Below are 20,738 nucleotides of genomic sequence, written 5' to 3' on the forward strand. Positions count from 1 at the left end.
TAGTCCACAAGCTCGACTGAACGATGCTGATAGCTCAACCCTCGGTAGTTCGATCGTGCATAATTAATATGGCATAATTGTCGCGTTAAGTGCATCAACAAACGGACTAGATTATTTTTCACTGATTCCCAAATAATAAGAATCATAAAAATGTACTGACTCTTTACTATAAAACAAATAAAACACAGAGAAGTTGTTTTCCAACAATATATTTTTGTTGTAAAATGTTTTTATAAAATCAACTTTCCTTAAAAACGTGAATCCTGATCTAATTACTCTGGTTGAATGTTCATCGAATGTGCTACAGGGTCAGCACGCGTTCATGGACAAAATTGGCTTTGTAATACTACATGAAGCCAGCAGTATTGACGTTGCACATTTGATTGATACCAGAACAGTAACACCCATTAATTAACAATGGTGATCGATATTTTATGTCTCCGTCTGAGAACATGAATGAAATATTTCATGATATTCCAAGTTTTATCTACATATTATACGAAAAAAAGACTAAATAATGACAAGAATCGTATATCAACTTAAATCACACTTTGGACTGCACAAAAAAAAAAAGTTGCTAAAGCAGTGAACTGATTTGGTGAATTCATCCTACAGACTATGCCATGTCGAATTTCAGGAGATTTTTACGTTGCAACACGATATTCATTTATCTCAATGACTATTCCTGTAAAGTTTGTCTAGAATTATAAGAATTTTATGGACTCCCAAAGTTAATTCAATTTTACAGCCCTGTTGTCAGTTTTATTGTTTAGCTGAAGAGCGGGGCGAACTCAGGTACAGAAAAGATCGGCTTTCCCCTGACAGGCTCTTTACCTGTACAATAGAATTGACGCCTGAGCTGTGAAACAAATTAACGTTGGGAGTCCATAAAATTCTTATAATTCTGGACAAACTTTACACTCCTAAGCAAAGGACACAACTCAACAATATGTGACAAGTTTAAATAATTGCCTGTTACGGCAAAATTTAAACAAAACGGCAAACAACACCGTTTCATTTAAAACAGAAGAAAAAGTTTAATCGGCCAACGAACCACTGAAACTTAACTATATGCAACGATTTATCAAACGCTATATTCGCTGAGCACGCTTTAAAGTTTATAACCAATAGCAGCTATAACAGTATGGCAGGTTAATTAATTATATACAGTACACCAATAAAACAATCACGTATATGCCATCTGATATATTAAAATGAAGAGAAAACATTTGGTGTAGTTGCACATTATATGTACATTGTATTACTTTTTTTATTGCGACGTACGTCATTCACAATAACTGTTGTTACACACACGTCACAAATATGATTTCCAAAGCAGATGTTTATTCAAAAAGTTTCGTAAAAAATATTAAATGTTAAAGATCCATATCAAATTTCACTCCAATTAAATAGGGCGTCTCTGAGTTGTCGACGAAAGGAACTAGTTTCGAACGTTTACACATTTCGAAGGTGCTATCTTTTTTAAAATGGATTAACGTCTACGTAGAGCCATCACTTATGAACAAGGTTATATACAAGATATTCCTGCGATGTATCGGATGTCATTTTTTCTTTAATTTCTATTTAATAAAAATTTCTTATTTATTTCTACAGTACTTTGTTTGAAAAAAAATTGATCTAAAGTTAAAAAATTGGTTGTTGAAAAGTTATAAAACTTGCATGTTGCAAATTCTACTTTTTTTTGGTGATCCCTACATATAAATTGTGATTAACGATTTACCATGTTTATGATAACTTTAAAATGTTTGGAAAATTTCAGAGCATTTGGTTCCGTGGTTTCAAAGTTAAATTGTAAAATGTAATTATACAATTATAATTTCTTTTCCATAAATGTAGATGTCCAAGGTAAAAAATCATGACGGATTCATAAACCACAAATATAGTAATATTTTCCAAAATTTAAATAACATTTACGATGCACAATTTTGAGGTGATGTCTATCTAATAAAAATAGATACAGACGGCGCCACTCAGACAGATGGACACGAGAGATCTATGTTTTCGTACTCTAGGGACAATGAAACGTCGGATAAACATGAAAATAGTCATTCGCTGGATGAACCCCATTACAATACTTCATTAACTTCCGTTTGGGAAGTAAAAATATGACATGCAAAATATCGCAGTTAAATAAATGGCTTATAATTGTTGACGACTGGTGTTGCCACCGCTGTTGACTGCGTGTAAGATAAAGCTGCCATTCTAGGTGTTTCACAAGTGCGTCAACAAAAAAAAATAGAGTAAATAATAATAATAATAATAATAATAACTAATTAAAAATAATCTATCTAATCAACTCATCAAATTCCTCAATAAAACTCTTAACTTATCCCCTAGGCTGCAAGATCAAGACACTATTTCTTTCAAAATATCTCCAAGCGTTGGAGCTTTCATGAAAAACATTATTATTAACTAATACGCCTTCGAGGCATATGGACATTTACAACACCTATATCGCCTGTCTTTGGTACCGGAAATTACCATCAATTTTCCAGTCTACAGGTGTATTCAGATTCAGGAAGGGTTGATGAACTCATTATTTCCCTATTTAAATTGGCCTCTAGACAACCGCATGGTCAAAGTCTTGGTCAGAATGCAATCCTCAAAAAATAGACCTTATTAACAAGTAAAATGCATTAATATGTACACAATCCTCGCGGGCAAACGTGATTATATATAATGTTTAAATTACACAAAATTACACACAGCCATTATAAACGATTGTACCTCAAAAATTGAGTCGGCATGGATCCGCCTCTTACGAAATGATTAATAATTTCGATGCGGTGACAGCATCACCATGGAAGTTTTTTACAATACCTCGGAAGAACATCTGTGACGGTTTGATAAAATGTGACCTGGCATTATTGATTTAAATAAGATGTTTTGATGTGGTTATACATAAGAAGTATAAGAACTGGAGCATATCAAACAAGCGTTTGTGATTAATTGTTTTATTTCAAGACAATAGAAATATGTAACACAGTTTTAATTAAATTAACTATGACACTGGAATAAATTTAACTTATCTCATTCCAGTTAGGCCATGGGTACATTGACACATTACCGGAGTTGATTTTACATTAATGTAACATTTTCTAACACAAGTAAAAATCTATTACACTAATTTAAAGAATTTTAGCAAAAATTTCGTAATTTCACGGAACCCATACTTGCTCCTCGTTGTGAACGAACTTTGCCGTCGGAAGTAAAAACACTTTTGCCTCACTTCTAAATACTGTAAGCACACTATTTTTTTATACTAACTGAATTTTATAAGCTGAAAACTAAAGAAGCGAATCTCCAGTAGCTTGGCCATTGACAACTGTCGAATAGAAACTTGTACGTTTGTTGTGTTTGTATGTGGGTGAGTTTCAACATCATGAAATTATTTTAACTCAGAATTTAGGCGAGTGGGTCTCTCACGAACAATTTTCCTTAACACCATCCCGAAATTTACACTGATTTCAAAACAGCACGCGTCGTCTGTGAAGGATCGACGAAGATCCCTACCGGGAAGGTTGTTCGACCACTGTTGACCTAAATGCACCCACCAGAGCCATAAAATTTTATTAGTACACAAAATTAATGCCTTTACAGAAACCATTAATATTTTTTGGAATCATGTGCAACACATTACAAACAGATAAATAAAATATTTTCGAACAAGTTACGATTCAGTATCTTTATTTTACAATGACTTTTTGTATAAGGCAGAAAATTTGGCAGAATGTTCTGTGACGGTTAATTTATGAAATGTCCACATGGTCGGCGTTCTTTTTGGTGTTGACCAGAAATTGAATTTTCTCGTTTTACAGTATCCATAAAGACCCGTAAACTTCTAGCTTTCACACGCCAAGAACACTGATAGTAATTAAGATAATATTCGCTTCTCAAAAACACCTTGCCGAGCGGAGTTTGAGAAAGTTTAGTTTAAGTTATTTATTAACGCTAAAGAGTTATTTTTTTTAATAAGTAAATCACTATTAACAATAAATTTGTTTTTATGAACATTTTTCAAAATATTTAGCAGACCTTTCTTAAAAAAAAAAAACTTCTCTTAGTTACACTGCTCTCTAGACATAAAAATTGTAAATTAATTCTAGCATTAAAGTAAACTTTTAATGTTGAACTACAATTTTTTAGATCACAAAGTGTTGACAATTCAACCTGAACACAAGTTAAAAAGCCTTTTTTGTGTTTTGACTAAATTTAAATTATTTTTCATCTAACAGGACAAAATATGAAGTAATCCTTTCTTATTTCGACTGATCTCAATTATGAAGTTGGAACTTAATGGCACTAATTATTTTTACTTTACTATAGCTTACGCTCCGGAAGTGGAGGAATGCCCACTTTTATGTTTTATCGACGCTTCATGGCCCCTACAGTACGAAAATAGTAATCTCCCGTTTCCGTCTGTCTGTCGGTCTATCTGTCTGTCTGGCGTCTGTATTCATTTTTATTAGACAAGTAATTTCCGAAACAAGTGGATCTTGCAATTTGCGCCCCCACGGCGCACGGGCGGCGGGAGTGTCATTTATGCCGCTAGTTTTTACTTTATAGAGGTTATCACAAAACAAACATCGCAAAATTTGATGTTATCATTTTTCAAAGAATCGCGATTTGTTGGACTTGTTTGTACTTCTGGGTCGAGGGAAGTTCTGTCCAAAGAAACTTCGACGAATTTTTAAACCGCGTAATGATAGTACTAATATGGAAAGAAGAGTTAATTTAAATCAAAACTACAAGTAAAACGACAATATCATTAGAAAAAACCTTATGGGACACCGATATATCATAATCTGTTTCCACGTTATAGGTAGACAAAAATGTACGATGTCATTTTTTTCAACTTTAACCGGAATACGGAGTCGATCGATACCTCAACGAACTTCTCTTATCTACGGCTCTATTTCGGCGATAAATCATGATTTCCAGCACCGGAGGATGCACATCAGACGCGGTAGACGCGGACCAGCTCGCGATCGATAGCACCGCCGACCGGCCGCCTCACACCCGTCTCTTTGTGCATCTCCTAGGAAGGTTGTTCGCCCCGTAACGCTAAAAACGATTACCTTTGTATCAGACGTTCAAATGATGTTTGCTACAAACACCCTTATCTTTACCGACGACGCTCGCTTTACCGACAAGTGCTGTTCACTGACTCTTAGCTAAATTGCATCCTGCAGCAGGTACGAGTAGATGACTACGTCAATAAAATTAAGTCAAACTTTGAAATCCCCTACGCAAAGTTAGTGGTAGTGTCGTCATAACCACTGACTTTGGAGTGGATGATGCGATTCTCGTAAGACAATAGAATCGAAATTGCCAAATTCGGTGCGGTATAACTTTAATCCACGCAAACTTGTTGCTTTTGAACGGTCCCTACGACTTATTGCACAGTTCTAGGGGTAGAATGCCACAATGAATTTCATCGAAGCACGCCACTTACCTTTGGATCAAAGTTGAAGGTGTTATCATACTTAAAATGGCATTCCAATCCACACTTGCATGTGCCCGTGGTGAGAAGATACTCTTTGACTTGTTCCGGAGAACTTAAAGCTGTATTACTTGGGCTGTAAGAGAGAAAACACATTTTAATGCAACAATCGACACTAAAAATAGAACGTTTAAAAAGTACAAGTTCGAAACATCTGATCTCAATCTTGATGTTCAAACAGCTTTAACGTGTTAATGTCAAGTTAATGGAGGCAATGAACACATTTATGGTTTCCCATTTAACAAAGTATAGAATCAAAGACAACACCTTCGCATCTCGGTTAATGAACCAAATAGCTTCTAGGTACGGTTGGTTGAAGTGATAAAGATCGAAACTCGCTTCTAGAAATTATACGAACAGCACACAGTAAGTTCAATGATTTAATACCTCACTATTCAGAATTCACTAACACCTATTAGATAACATCTTGTGTCCTCAGTGGAGTTAATTAGAAACCAGATCATGAAGACGATATAAAATTCAGATAAAATCAACAAAATGTTTTTCAAAGACATTTTTAATAAACTCGTAGTCGCGTAGCTGATTAGATTTACTGATTTGTCTCGTACTGTCGTACCACATAAAAAAATCCCACAATTTTTCCTTTTATATCGCCCTCTCTTTATTCGGATGATCATAAAAACTGATGAAGTCAATCTGTCATATAATCCACTGTCGGTGGAGTCTTTGTCCGCAAAATAGCTTCTTTGTGCGGATCGGTTGCCAGTCTTTATTGTCGACGAGTCGACTTCGGCGATTACGGAATCTGCAGCGATTCCAATAATGTTGAAATGTTAGTTAGATGAACGTTCTACAGATTGCGCTGCATGCCACTTTTGCAATGTGAATGTTCTTCGACGCTTTTAGATCACAGATATTTTTTTTACGATTGTCGGAGTACTTTTTATGCTTATTTAAAAAGTGCCTTACCCTAACAACAATTACAAAAAATATATAGTCCACTATTTTTTGGTACTCGCATTAGAAAATACAAGCCAATACAAATGAAAACAAAAGAGATAGGTATTCCCAAAATTACAAGTTCGACCCCAGATTATTTATTGCAACGATAAAAATAAAACTTTCATAAAAACTAAATGTTAGCAATAACAGTAGCATAAAAGTGGACGACACCAATTAATCTGTACGCATTATTAAGAAAACTGTTTATAGGGGAAATTGTTTGTGAAAATTTTAACCACAAACAAATCACTTTCTATATTATGAACAACATCTTCAACAACTGTAGAACTTACATTAGGTAACATCCTCGATTTCAACTTTACCTACCAAGAGAAAATATCTTAACGAGTTACCAATATGTTTAGCCAACCCAAAACAAAATCTTGGAATCACATTACATCAACCAACAAGGATATAAGGATCGGAAAATACCGACAATTTTTCTATCCAACGATTTGAATAATTAATTAACTGCAAAATCATAGTTGTAACTTATAACTTTTTTTTTATTTTATCCTCTGTATTAGAGAAGGTTAACCTTTCAAGGTTATGAAAAAAGTATTGTACATATACAAGCACGTTATCATAAAAATGATTACATAATATCTTCAAATATTTTCAATTGCCACATGATTATTAGAATAATAAAAGAAGAATAATAAGAGTTGTTGAATAAAATGATCAGACCGACAAAAAATACAAAAAAGCAGTGTGTGTACAAGACACCTCATAATGCCCTCTTGTAGTGAAAGTGATCCATTGTAGAGCAAGTTAAGCGAAATACTTGTTCCGAAGCGAAACAATAGAATAAAAGGTACAACTTGCCAAGACCAATGTTACGAACGAAGGGCCATACAATTCGGAGCAGATGTGCAGATGTTCGTGGCTGAGATTTGTGTACAAACAATTGAACAAGAACCTGAAGGAAGAACACCTATATGTATACAAGAGTGACTTTATTGCGTGCTATTTTATTGCTGCATACAAAGCAAATTTTAAACCTCTTCTGAAAATTCAACGCCAAGCGAGATAGTCTCTTCCCATCAGAAAAACTGTGCATTTTCGAGCAGCAATTCCATATGTGTAAACAATTCGATATATCTGTCTAACAGACTTCTCTTCGCTGTTTATATAACTTCATATAACGAGCTGGTTAAATGCATGTTCACACAGCAGCACCGAGTCCTATGCAAATCTGAATTAGTGGGCGAGATTATGTTTACCGAAGGACTGTGAACGTTGGGGATTCGCACAAAACCTACTCGAAGCAGATCTAATTTAATGAAACAAATGATCATCAAACCCTTGAAGGCCTGACTAAATCCGGGCCTTTCTATAATCGTTTGCGAATTAATAAGCTGCAGTAGACAGTCTTGTTGGGCGTCATCAAAACAAGACTCGGAGGCTCTTACAGATTGCAGTGTTTATGAATATGCATGGACACATTGTGCAGCTTCTTATTCAAACATACCTACCCTTCGTCGTGTTTGCTCACCACTACAATACGTATTCACTTTTCTTGCGACTCTTCCTCGGTCATTAGCGATTTGCTTAACACCTCATTGAACACAATAAATTTCGCACGAGGCTCCAACGAAGCGAGCAGCCAAACACGATTTTAAGCAAATAACTTCGTTTGGAAGGTTTTTACAGCACCGTGTCAATAACCAGGGAAAAAAACAAGCAATCATGTATGATTGCCACGGGAAAAATTTTAGAATCATTTAAATATTTGAGTCATGTGCTCAAAGTTAAACAATGAAAATATGACGCACTAATGCAACAATAGCTCTTACCTAGTTATGTTTATGTAAATCATAATATTTATATTGTTTTATGATCAGTAAACTTTTAAAACATGTTTGCTTGAGAAGTTCCTAAAGCTCTGCAAGTAGGTCTCGTGATGGGCGATCTGGAACGAGGTGAAACGACGCATAAATAGATACAAAAAATATTTATTTACTACTTATTGTCCAAACGTGGTGAATTAATGTTCTTGAATTTGGCAGCATCTGAAAATATTTAAATTATGGCCTTCAAGTCAGAGCTCTTGGCAGCATTACTACCGTGTCAATGGTGTAGTAACCATGTAGCCTTACAACTATCAGATAAATTAACGATGTTATTATGATGAAATACAGGTGTTTCTTACACAACCTTGTGACATTTTTACTATAAATAACCCAAGAGTTATGGTTAATCAATAGATTCTTTTTATACATTCTGAGAGTGAATTTTGTATATAATTTTAGTTATGTATAGTTTTCTACCATTATCACATGTTCATAGCTAGCTATCAAAGCAAACAGTAAACACTATACAACTCTCTACAAGGTTGACGATGAGTTTGTTCATTTTCTTTTTTTGCGTTGTATTGTGTTTCTTATACATAGAAACTCAATTAATGGAATATTCCTTATAATCAAGAATTTTATTAACCAGGTGTCATTGTTGCTCCACTACCAATGAAGATGCGGTGGTGGGCGAGGGGTGATATAATTTCATATAACTAATAGAAGCTCACACAATATTTTAGTACAGGACTAAATCCAAAGGGCAATTCCTCCATATTATTTACGAAATTTACATGAATCCATGTATCCGTCATTGCGCAATTTTTTATTTACCAATGACATTTCACAATTAGAAGAGTAGATAGATATACTCTCATCGCTTGTAGCCCACACACAAAAAATCATCATTATATAATTTTTTAAGGAAAAACAGCATAATAAAAAAGAACGACAATTTATTTTATTTTTATCAGAATAGATTCCGAAACATGATTTTTTTTTTTATTTTAACACACACATTATAATAATGTAACAAAACAATTGGTCAAAAGTTGTTTAGATGCAATTTCTCTCGCCCCTGAAATACAGTGCAACCAACACATAGCTTTTTCGAAAAATGATAAAATTTGATTTTGCGAATTTTATATTTTTTTGATAACCCCTATTAAGTTAAAATAACGATATGTATTAAGTGTAGGTAAAGATATAAGAGCATGATATGCGTATGTTTCAACTGACTTTTTCCATTACAAAATTTTGTGATGTGTCATCAACATTTTACAAAGACATGTTGATTTGGGTAAGTGTAAGTACTGTATTCCCAAAGTGTCTGGAAAGGGGGTGAACGGTTCTTGATTTGATCAACAGAACAATTCAAAATGCCGGGGATCGAACTCGAGGCTTTCACATGCAAAACAAGCGCTCTACCATCAGTTTTACTATTAGAAAGGCTAAACATAAAAATAATAAAAACAATTAACAAAGTCAAGGCAAATTCATAAACCACAAGTAGGTATGTTATTTTATACAATTTAAATAGGAACTGCACAATTTTGAGGTGACGTCATCATATTATTAGTGGGGATGGTCAGACAAATTTTAGTTAGCGCTTTACCATCTATATGATATTCTTAACATAGATATAAAATTTCGCAAGAATCAGTTCAGCAGTTTCCGAGATCATCTATCTAATAAAATATAAACACAGATACACACAGGACAGGAAAAAAACGAAACGGAGTACCTACTTCTTCATACTCTGGGGGTCATGAAACATATTACAATACATTACAACTACAAACGTATTACAATACTTCTTTGGCTTACGTTTGAGAAGTAAAAGGGTGCATATTATAAAAGAACTGCAGTGTGATCTCTCCCTAAAATTTTTGCTCTATTTTGTACAAGTTTCCAAAAGTGGTTCACTGGAAAATCAATACCAGTTTTGGTGCTTTTTTCAAACAAATAACAAACTTATCGACCGAATTTTTTTACTTTAAAAATCATAGAAAAGTTATCACTATCCTTTACACTACGAACATGTTTTTTTTTAATGACATTATTTAATTATAAATTTAATTTTCTGAAGATTTACTTTATAATACTCATCAATACACATAATTTTCTATTCCAAGTCACGAACATTATCTATCAACGATTGTTGGCAAGGGTGCCTACACTGTAAAAAAATGTAATTTTACATTACTTTTTAAAAATATCTTTAAAAATAAAATTACCCCATAAATTTTTTTACAGTGTAGATAACTGAAAACGAAATTAATCCATAATAATTTGTAAAAATAACGACTACATACTTCACTTTTCTTCTATGAAATCTCTCTATTTTGGTATATAGATTTTCGGGGAAAAAAATTGCTTAATTTTATTGTCGAAACTGTTATTTTATAAAACATGCCTCCCACACGGTAAATTAATGAAAATTTTCCTAAAACATTCTCAATTTTTATTAACAATCGGGTCCAATAAATTGTTGGGATATTTATGAAAGTATCTTACGAAAGATAATTACATTCAACTGAAAACCATATTCCACCTTAACCATCAATATCTCCCTTACATGTACAGCAGTTTTGCAAATTTATTGATCTACCGAAAAAAAGGAAATCATAGTTTTAGTCACTGCGCTGTATCTAAAATTTACAACGCAATAAAATGTTGAATATACATATTATATTTTACTTAGTTAATCCAATGAATCTGGAGTTATTCGTCTAATGCTTTTAGCTTCGTCAAAATTCACATGGTGAACTAAACAGCTCAGAATGGATCAATGTGACCAAAATTTGAAAATATTGTTTCTTCTGAATAAGAATTGAGATTGCTGCAATGTCCTTCAAAATGGCATTTATTGCTTAGTTAATGTTAGTTTACTTTTACTATTTCAAATTCCAGTTCGAATTTGTTTTATACCATCCCATTGATTTTGTAAATTAAACAAGGGTGAATAAATGTGAAGTAACTCCGAACAGTAAAACGGGGAACTGTTGCTGCTAAAGGTAGTTAATCTTTCGAAACAGTAGAGTTTGCATTTATATCGAAGCTTGTAACACCCACATTTCAAGGCAAATTATAATCTCTCACATTTATTTTATTTAAGCCACTTAACCATAATAGGATAGGACATCCACATTTTTCTCCACAAGACGATATCTTATCTGTTAGCTTATTAACCTTATTATAACTGAACCTGAAAAGCCAGTCAATACAAAAACCTCAAGATAGTTTAAATGAAGAAATGGACTCTGTGGGTAAATCAATACATTAGCAGTGAGAATCCAAATCAAAATAAGGCGCTTTGATGATTATCAACAGAGTGCTCAAATTACAACTGTATAGTCAACTGTGTTGGCGTAAATTTGTAAAATAGTCTCGTACTAACAATGATGCATAGTCACCCGTATTAATCGAATATCATAAATCTGATACATCTTCTAGGCTAGTATTGTTCGTTCCTTCGAAGAGTAACTGGTTTAATAACGCCCATAGTCGACGAATAATTATTGTTGTAGATATTGACCACTCCACTTGCTTGTTTCGTTTTTGTTCGCATTTGCTTCCACTTAACTAATGATCATTTAATATTCTTTTTGCATTCTCGGTGTGGCTTCGGCATGCAACTGCAATGATCGTTTTCACCTTCTCTACCCATCTCTTTGTTTGCAAGCACTTCTTTTCGGGCAGTAGAAATACTTCGCAGACGTTCATGCATATAACTAGTAATTGGTTACTTTAACAGCAATATGGGGCTATCATTACTTAAGTCTGTGACCTTCAAAGCTTCTCACAGCGCGGCCGTTTAAGTTTAAACGTTGCAATTTCCAACAATATATCATGAACTCGAATCATTGGCATTTGCTATTCACTATAATAAAACGAACATGTGCTTAATTAACAATAGAGTCGTATCCGTTTCGCGTTTTCATAAATACAACTGTAAAAAGGATTTAAAATATAAGCCGTTGAGAATAAGGTTCTGATTGCGCTTTGAATACCACGCATTTCTCTTCCGTCTCACAATGCACACTGCGACAAAAATATTCAGGTGATCGCGTTGAAAACCTAGATATGTAAAGGATGTCGTGTCACCCCCGTTATTGTTGAAGGAATAATGAGAAACCGCTTAACAAAACCAGGACGCAGAGTAATGAAGTCTGATACAGATTATCTGTGTAATCGGGGCCCCCAGCGCGACGCTAATGAATTAATTTCGTGCGCTGCGAGGAAACAAGGCACCGCTTTGTCATTCCATTTTAATCTTGTTTAATTGTCTTTTAATCTAGCGTCGGAGTTACGCGACAATCCCATTAATGATTCGCATCATTACTATTCATTTTGTACATGAAACTGGTCGCTGCTAAACTGAACGCACCTAATCGGGCATTGAAAATTATGGACTGGAACTATCTTAATTTATTGCCCGGAACGCAGGTACTAAAACTCAAAGCGAACGACATTATCGCAAAAACCAAACCGAAACTATGCGGGGATGCCGGCTAAAGAGTCAAAATGACGAATGAATGGCGCCAGAATAATAGGATGCACTTGGAAACCAGAACGAGTCACAATCCACTACGTGCAAATGGTGGTGCGGTTTGTTGACAGTATAACTTCACTATCGATCACAAAAACGCATTAACTGCATTACACCTACGAGAGTAATTGCTATAAAACTGGAATTAAATTCATGAATTTCGCTTGATTTGATTTATGTAAATGAGAAAATTCATTGGTTAATGGAGTGACGCACGTCGGATTACACTTAACATTATAATCAGTAAAATAGCATAACAAAATCAACGCAGAATGCATCACAGTTAACTTACCGGTAATCTCTTACATGAGCAGTGTTTAAACAATTTTATAACAAAAAGATATCTTCGTTTATAAAATATGTAGTACCTAATAAAAATCAGTTAGCGAATCTGGCGGCCCATCTCCAAATTTTCAATACCTTCAAACAATTTATAAACAAGGAAAAAAGTAAATAATGTGTGCAATGTAGAAAAACCCAATAAAGGCAAAAAAAATGTTCAGCATTAAGCTGGATTCGAACTCGAGGTTTTTGATCGCTGCACGCGTCCTTTTACCTTTAGGTTATACGAGATCCCTTACAGAATTTTATCTTCAGTTATGCACCGTCAAAAACAATAATTCAATAACATGTTACCACATATTATAAAAATCGACACAAAAAATCTTGTGTATCACTCGCCCAGAACGTGCTTTAGCGAATACTATTTGCAGGCCTCACCCATCTGCTCAGTCCGACAAATTCACTCGTATTCGCAAAAGCCTAGTTTCTGGTACTGTGATACCAACAACTAGGGTTTAGTTCTTTCCAAAACGCGTGTACATTGCTATATATATGAACAATTTTAGTTATGTAAAACCTAAATCTAATGAGCGTTCTCCTAAGGAAAAGATTTAGAATCGCGTTTCAAGTTCCAAAAACCCCTCTGAAATATGTAATAATCGATCACTACGCGTTGACAAATTGATTAAAACAATCTTCCCACATTGTAAACACCATTTTAAGTCAAAATAAGGCCGCAAACATTTATCAACCACTCTAATTTCATCATCTAGAAAGACATATGGACGTCAACATAACTTTTTTTCTTTTTAATTAACAACCCATACCACCCAACATGTCAGCAATGATTGATTACAGAAACATAAACACCTAAAATTACTTTATTTAACTGGATATGGTAGGCTTTATAAATTGCTAAGCTGCCAATTTTACTCGATAACCTTGAAAACTTTACATAACGAGTTTTTTGTTTGCCCAATTATTTCGTTGTGGTTGGAAAATTCTCAGATCATTAATTCGAAGATTCTTTATAATTTGCAAAGTTAACACCTTGCTACTAAAATTGTCCACTTATCATTTTCTGTGAACAAACTTGTTCTGAAGACGAAGGGGTTACTAACAGTTCATTTTTATTAACGTACAGACCTCTTTGCAAGACAAAAAAATTACTATGCGATCACGGTCTAAAACCCTTTTAGGACATCTGCTGCACATTATGCAACAGTAAAAATGCAACAGCTGAAAAGGAACAAATAAAAGGTGACACGTGCAGTATTAAAGAAGATACCAACGACAGGAAACTAAAAAAAAAATTGATCAGAAACCAATTAACTAACACAACATACATAATAGGACGAATTTAAGAATGTTAGGTACGTGTCGTTCTTCACCATCTATAAAAGATACATCCATAAAATCGTTTTATGACTTTTGATGATTAGGATACAAATAAGGATGTTCGAGGATCATAAAATGCAAACACTACTGGAAAAACTTTACAACTGCCGACAACTGACTTGGAACTGATACTAAAGAAATATTTGCTTAACCACCTGTCACTAACCTCACGAAGGTAACTTTCAAGGACACGTTAGAACACTTCAATAACAAACTTATCAAATTTTAGACATTGTGATAATTAATTCGATACATATTGTTGTGTTGTTTACTCGTAAATTGTTCCGAAGTACTGACCGAGCTGCGAGCTAAATTAATCAACTAGTGATTGCAAAACAGTAGTGTTACAGATGTAAATCTAATCTATATTATATGATTTAAAAAGTTAGTCACGTCATTGTTTGGTTTATGGATGTGCAGTAAAGTGTTAATGAAAGTCATTATTAAATGCGCAGTTTTCTTCCTTCCTATTTACTTTTAGAATCTTCACCTCGGCGATTTTCGGAACGCCAGTTTACGAGAAGCCTTGAACAAATGAATTGACCACAAGTCAACTTAAATGCCAAAGATTAATAACATATTGCGGTTGACGAACCATTTCCATGAAACGGAAAACAAAAATATACTCAGAAGTAACTCAGGTATAAAATCTCATGCATATTAATTATTGAAAACTTCCAATATGAATAATATCCATCAATCACCAACACAATGAATGAGTTTGCATTACCGTTTCGTAATAGAAGTTTAGAAGTGTACGTGTAGGAACTGCTCGAATCCAGATCTTTTTTAGTCGCAAGGTACGTATGTACATCGCCGCGTATAGTAAAATAGAAAAATAACGGTAAATTCATCGTATGAACCGACGTTTCACCAACACAAAGCATGATAATGATTGCAACACAAAGTCTACATCACTGATTTACTAGACAAATTAAAGTGTTTAACATCACACAATCTAGTCCTTGTTGTAATTAGATCGAATTTTTGTTCCAAAAGTTTAAAATTATGTTTACATTATCAAAGTTGAGTCACAGATTTGTTTTGTCCGATAATTAAGTGGTGATAAAATTGTAAAAAATTGGCCTACTTTTTTTGAAAACAGAATGACCCAAATTTTCTTAACTTCTATTTCTACGGACCATTAAAAGAGAAGATTGCTAAAACTGGACATTTTTTACTTATAATTTGGACTTGCATTTAACCTGAATCAGCTTGAAAAAAATACCGTTGTATAAGATCGTAAAATACGTGTTCTATAGTGTATTAATCTGCAGTTAAATAATTTTCTCTAAAGCGATTAAATACGTAGATATCTTGGCAATTACCACAAGACGTTGGTTAGTATACTATTGTAAAAAAGAAACAGGATTTAAAGAGGTCTGACTGAAATCAAAATTTGGTAAATTATTCTGCCAATATCTGTCGACTTTCAAGTTGTTAACTTTAATTGAAGTACCATTTAGTGATCGCAAATCAATTAATTCTACAACTAACATTACTTGATGACACTTGTCTCAAGTGTCCATTTTTGTAAGTTAATTGAGTTTAAACGCTTCCAGAGTGGTTAACTCTTTTTAATTTTTTTTTTTTAATTCAGCGATAACCAATAAAAAAAGGTTTTCATATGTCATTTACTGTGATCAATTTTTTCGGCAGACTCGCTTTAGCAGGTTTAAAACAAGTTATTAAATTTTCTTTTTTTTTTGCATTAACATTTAATATTAAATTTAAATTCGTAACCAATTGAAGTTTTTTAGACATGATTATCACAAGGCCGGGTAGACAGACTCGATAAGTAAGTGTGGCGACCAGTAGTCAACTCAAGACACAATTGGGACGTAAATTTAACAGTGTATAGATTTTTCACTGTTTTCACTGTATCCGAAAATTCCATAAAACAAAGTTACAAAAAAGATTACAGACAGTTGGAATGTTTTTGTTGCACATCACAATTTTGTGTTTATTAAACAATACTGATTAATAATACAATAAACAATAATTTTAATAAATTCACCAAAGTTAATGTTTCTAAAAATAAAAATTTTAAATTAAACTTACTCATACAAAAACGGAATGTAATAATTTAATAACTGTCAACTACTCATTAATTTCATTATTACAAAAGGTTAATAATCGAAAAAGGTATAACTGCTATAAATTTCAGCAAAATAAGCAACCACAGTGATAGATTACTTAAAATAACCACAGCGATATTTAACTTAAAAGAAATAATTCCAAAAATGAAACGTCTACTGTAGTTAATCTATTTTGTTACACGCTGAAAAAATGTCACACTATAATAGTCACCTCAATTTAATAATAAACTGTTCATCCTCCGCACGATTAAAAACAAATCTATCAAACTTTGGTTATTAATAAAGAAGTCTAATTTAGATTTAATGTCAATACACTATTATGTAACTAAAAATATCAAACAAATACCTACATTGATAAACACTATAACACAAGTGTCAACGGGTTCACTAAGCAAGTTGAATTTTTGTCATGTGTAATGCGGATAATTTATTTGTTTTGTTTTAGGTTGTCATAATAAACTTCGACATCTTCTCAAGCCCCTTATTATTGTTCAGTGGTTTCCATAATATTAGAAGTCATGTACTCGTAAATTGTTGTTGTCCTAATACACAACACGAATATATGTTGAACACTTTATGCATTAAAAAATCTAATAAGGAGTAATCATCAGCACTTGGTAACATCGGCGGCTAGCAGAATCAAGGTGATATGCTTCTGCTCCACAAGAAGTTGAAATCGATGTACGATCAGATTCCTTGCCGATAAAACAAAAATTATTTCACGGACTGTCGAAGTAACGAGCATCTGATATTAAGCCAATTAAAAATATGAGAGCGAAGCGAGTCCTGAATTCCGTAGAGTAAAGTTTCTAAATTAACCGCTGTGATGCGTCGAAGAAAATTTATTTCCCGAAAGAGCCGCCTCAAGAAAATGTCTCATTAAATGTTTGACCAAACTTCTCAATTTCGTTTCCTTTATTGGTTTAGGCGCCTTTCAATTCTCACCACCCTTTGTTTTCACTTCGTATTGTGGTTCAATTTGACGATTTAGATGTTTTCTTCTTCCGACCTTTCATTTATTTAGCGAGAAATCCACCAACTGCTAAAATTAACTCGACAGGACTACTTGCCAACTTCATCAAAACTTTCCTAAGCTGTTTGTAAATTATATAAACACGTTTAGGAAGTTTTATCTGGAAAACATACACCAACAACGTTTACACCGTCTCTCGGAAGTGCCGAGTGTAAATCTAGGAAGAGTTTTCGGTTGTTTATTTTCAGGGGAATTTAGAGTTTCAGGAAAAGAATAAACGCCGTGACTAATTGCCGATTGAGGTCTTGATCCATGGGCAGTAAAATTTTTTCATTTACCAGTGGCGTCGAACTGAACGGATCTGGCAAACATTCCGACCAGATGTTCTTCGTAAAAAGTTTAAAACAATCCCACAGACTTTCTCAGTGTTTGTCAGTTTTAAAAGTGTTAATGCTCGGATACAATACGAGACAACAGGTGCGTTTAGACACAAACAGATTTATAGTCTACCCTGATGATAGATGCTGGAATGTCATTCGAGTACGCCTACCTACGATGCACAGCCGCCTATATATCGAACGCAACTTCTTCATCTCAGTTTTTGCTTCAGTTCCACGCCGCTGCTGTTATTCAGCCTGGTCGCGTTTCAACATCAACCAATAAAATTTTCTCTAATTAATGAGATCGTAAAATTTAATTGCGAACAACTATAGATTCGAGTGGCTGCCATACGACGGAAAAACGATTACATCTCCACTGGCTCTGGATCACAATAATTCTTTCTTATGAGCTTTGCGATACTCGTCGCCGATGAGGCCGACAAAAACACGTTTGTTGTCTATTAAAGTGTACAAGAGTAACCGAACCCACTCACGTCACTTTACAATCAGGCTCCTGATAAATGATAATTAGGGAACCAACCGTATACTCGCACAACTTGCACAAGAGATTTAAATCTCGCCATTTGTCAAGAGTACGGGCGTCACGCCTCACAATTCCAAAGATTTTTTTAATTCTTTCGTTCAGCACAAACATACATTTTTCATACATGAGAAACTGTAACGGATGGTGATTGATACTAACTATGACATCGCTGTAGCACATGTTAGAGTTTTGGATAAAAATCTAAACTAAGACATTTTAAGAAGTTGTATAACTTTTTCTAATTTCTCTGGCATTATTAGAAACAATAAATTAATAAAACAAAAACTTTAATTTGTTGCAAGCCATTTGAAAGCACCCAGACAACAAAATCTTTACAAGCACTAATTTAATACGCACAATGATTTTCTAAAAGCACCAACACAACTATTGCAACACTCTTTCAGTATGCAAAACTCTAAGATTGCAAAGTAGATTGTTACTGCACATCATAACCATATTTTCAACTGTTAACGACTTTAAACAACAAAACAAAAACTTCAAATTGACTACTAATACTTTTTTCTTCTCCATCAGGTCAGTTTATAAACACAAACAATAATACATACGTTAACAACACCCCTTTTTAAATTATCCATTGGCATAACCATCACAAGCCAAACCTTTAATCATTTTTATTCAATACGAAAGCGAGCATTTCTGCGGCAAACACGCCGAGGTTCGACAAACCACACGCAAAGTAATTGTGGCCTAAAGGCGCGTCCTAATTTGAAGACGAGCAAAACGAAAACTAAGGTTTTATATATTCTGGTGGTACTAAAAATAATTTCTTCTGAGATTCTGACATATATTTTAAATGCCATCAAGACATTCAAACGTCTTTAACCTGTTGTTCCTTCTTGAAATATAAAGCGACACTAAATTAAAGATCCATATTTCTATATGTACATTCAGAAGCGATATCTCATTTCTGTATTTTCACTTTTTTAGTTCTTTTTCTATAACGGACAAATTTTGAGCAATGTCTATTTTCAAATTGTTTTGGTGCTATTATTTTTATTTATGAATTTTATATCTCAGATAATCTGAACGTACCCAACTGGCTTTGAAATCAAGGTAATAGTGAAGGTGAGCAAATGTTGCTCAAACGTATAGTTTCGTCACATTTTTATGTATAAATAACTTATTATTTTCTTTCTTTATGATTATAAGTTATTCCCAGTTTCAAGCACACCTTAAACATGTGGTAACAACACGGTTGATTTCAAGTTTGTTTTTCCTGTAGTTCTTACGAAATCATTTGACGACAAATTTAAGTTATACCTTCAAATTTTCTTGAAAACATATTGGTATTCTAATGCCAGTCAGTAATATGATGTCACAGTTTTTGTGAAGGTATCAAAATTTAGTTGAATAGTTTGCCGTTTCTAAAAATAAATTCAAACCTTAACTGAGATGTCATACCAATTTTGATATATATATTACTATTTTGTAGTTGTAGTAAGAGTGGAAACCAAAATCGAAACCCCGCAACCGAAAGCTTGAAAAAATTGAAAAAATTGCGATAGTTCTATGAAAGAAAAATTGATCGAAGATTATTCGGACCAGACTTCCCTGGTCCCTGATAAATTCCAACAAATCCCTCTTCTTCGAAAAATCATAACATTTGATTTTGCAAACTTTTATTTGTAATAACCTCTAATCATAAATAAATAATAATGTAAGAAACTAAATGATACCCTATAAATGTGTTTTGACACCTGTAATTTTTTTGCTTGTCTAGGACATGCAATTTTTTTTTAATGACACCCTACATACATATACATGTACATATATATATATTAAGATTGTTGTAGAGCTTGTTTTCCTGAATTCATTAACCTATCATACTTTAATCACCCATACACCCCAGAACTAGTCCACTTCTAAGTAATGTGATAGTATATCTTAATTACATATTTTTCGAATGCAGTTTTATTAAAACAAAAGCTACTAAATTAAAGATTTATCAGAAATTCATGTATCTCTAGCCATATGGACAACAAAGCTTTTCAAACCAGAAAAAAATAATGAAGTTTATTATACAGGGTTGTCAAAAAGTATGAATACAGCTACCAATTTGGAAAATGTGAAATTCATTTGCCCTACAATATGTTGTCTTTATCTACTATTAGTTGTTGATCACCTATGTCGAAAAATTAAGTAAAAGTTAATAATAAGTAATTGTAAATATAACACACTTAAATGAAATAACACAAAAGAAAAATTAGTA

The 20,738-nt window shown here is 33.5% G+C and overlaps 1 protein-coding gene across 3 annotated transcripts in view; it reads right to left on the minus strand.

Annotated features, from left to right (window-relative positions):
- LOC135126713 (uncharacterized) overlaps positions 1 to 20,738 on the minus strand; it is an 88,675-nt gene that overhangs the window by 43,914 nt on the left and 24,023 nt on the right. For all 3 annotated transcript variants that reach the window (XM_064052816.1, XM_064052815.1, XM_064052817.1), the window contains exon 3: positions 5,477 to 5,600. In XM_064052816.1, the coding sequence (XP_063908886.1) occupies positions 5,477 to 5,600 (124 nt within the window). The remainder of the gene's footprint in view (positions 1 to 5,476; positions 5,601 to 20,738) is intronic.

Source organism: Zophobas morio, unplaced genomic scaffold (genome assembly GCF_036711695.1).
Source record: "Zophobas morio isolate AGI-343-1 ecotype UQ-CSIRO unplaced genomic scaffold, CSIRO_AGI_Zmor_V1 ptg000011l, whole genome shotgun sequence".
Classification (NCBI taxonomy): Eukaryota; Metazoa; Arthropoda; class Insecta; order Coleoptera; family Tenebrionidae; genus Zophobas; species Zophobas morio.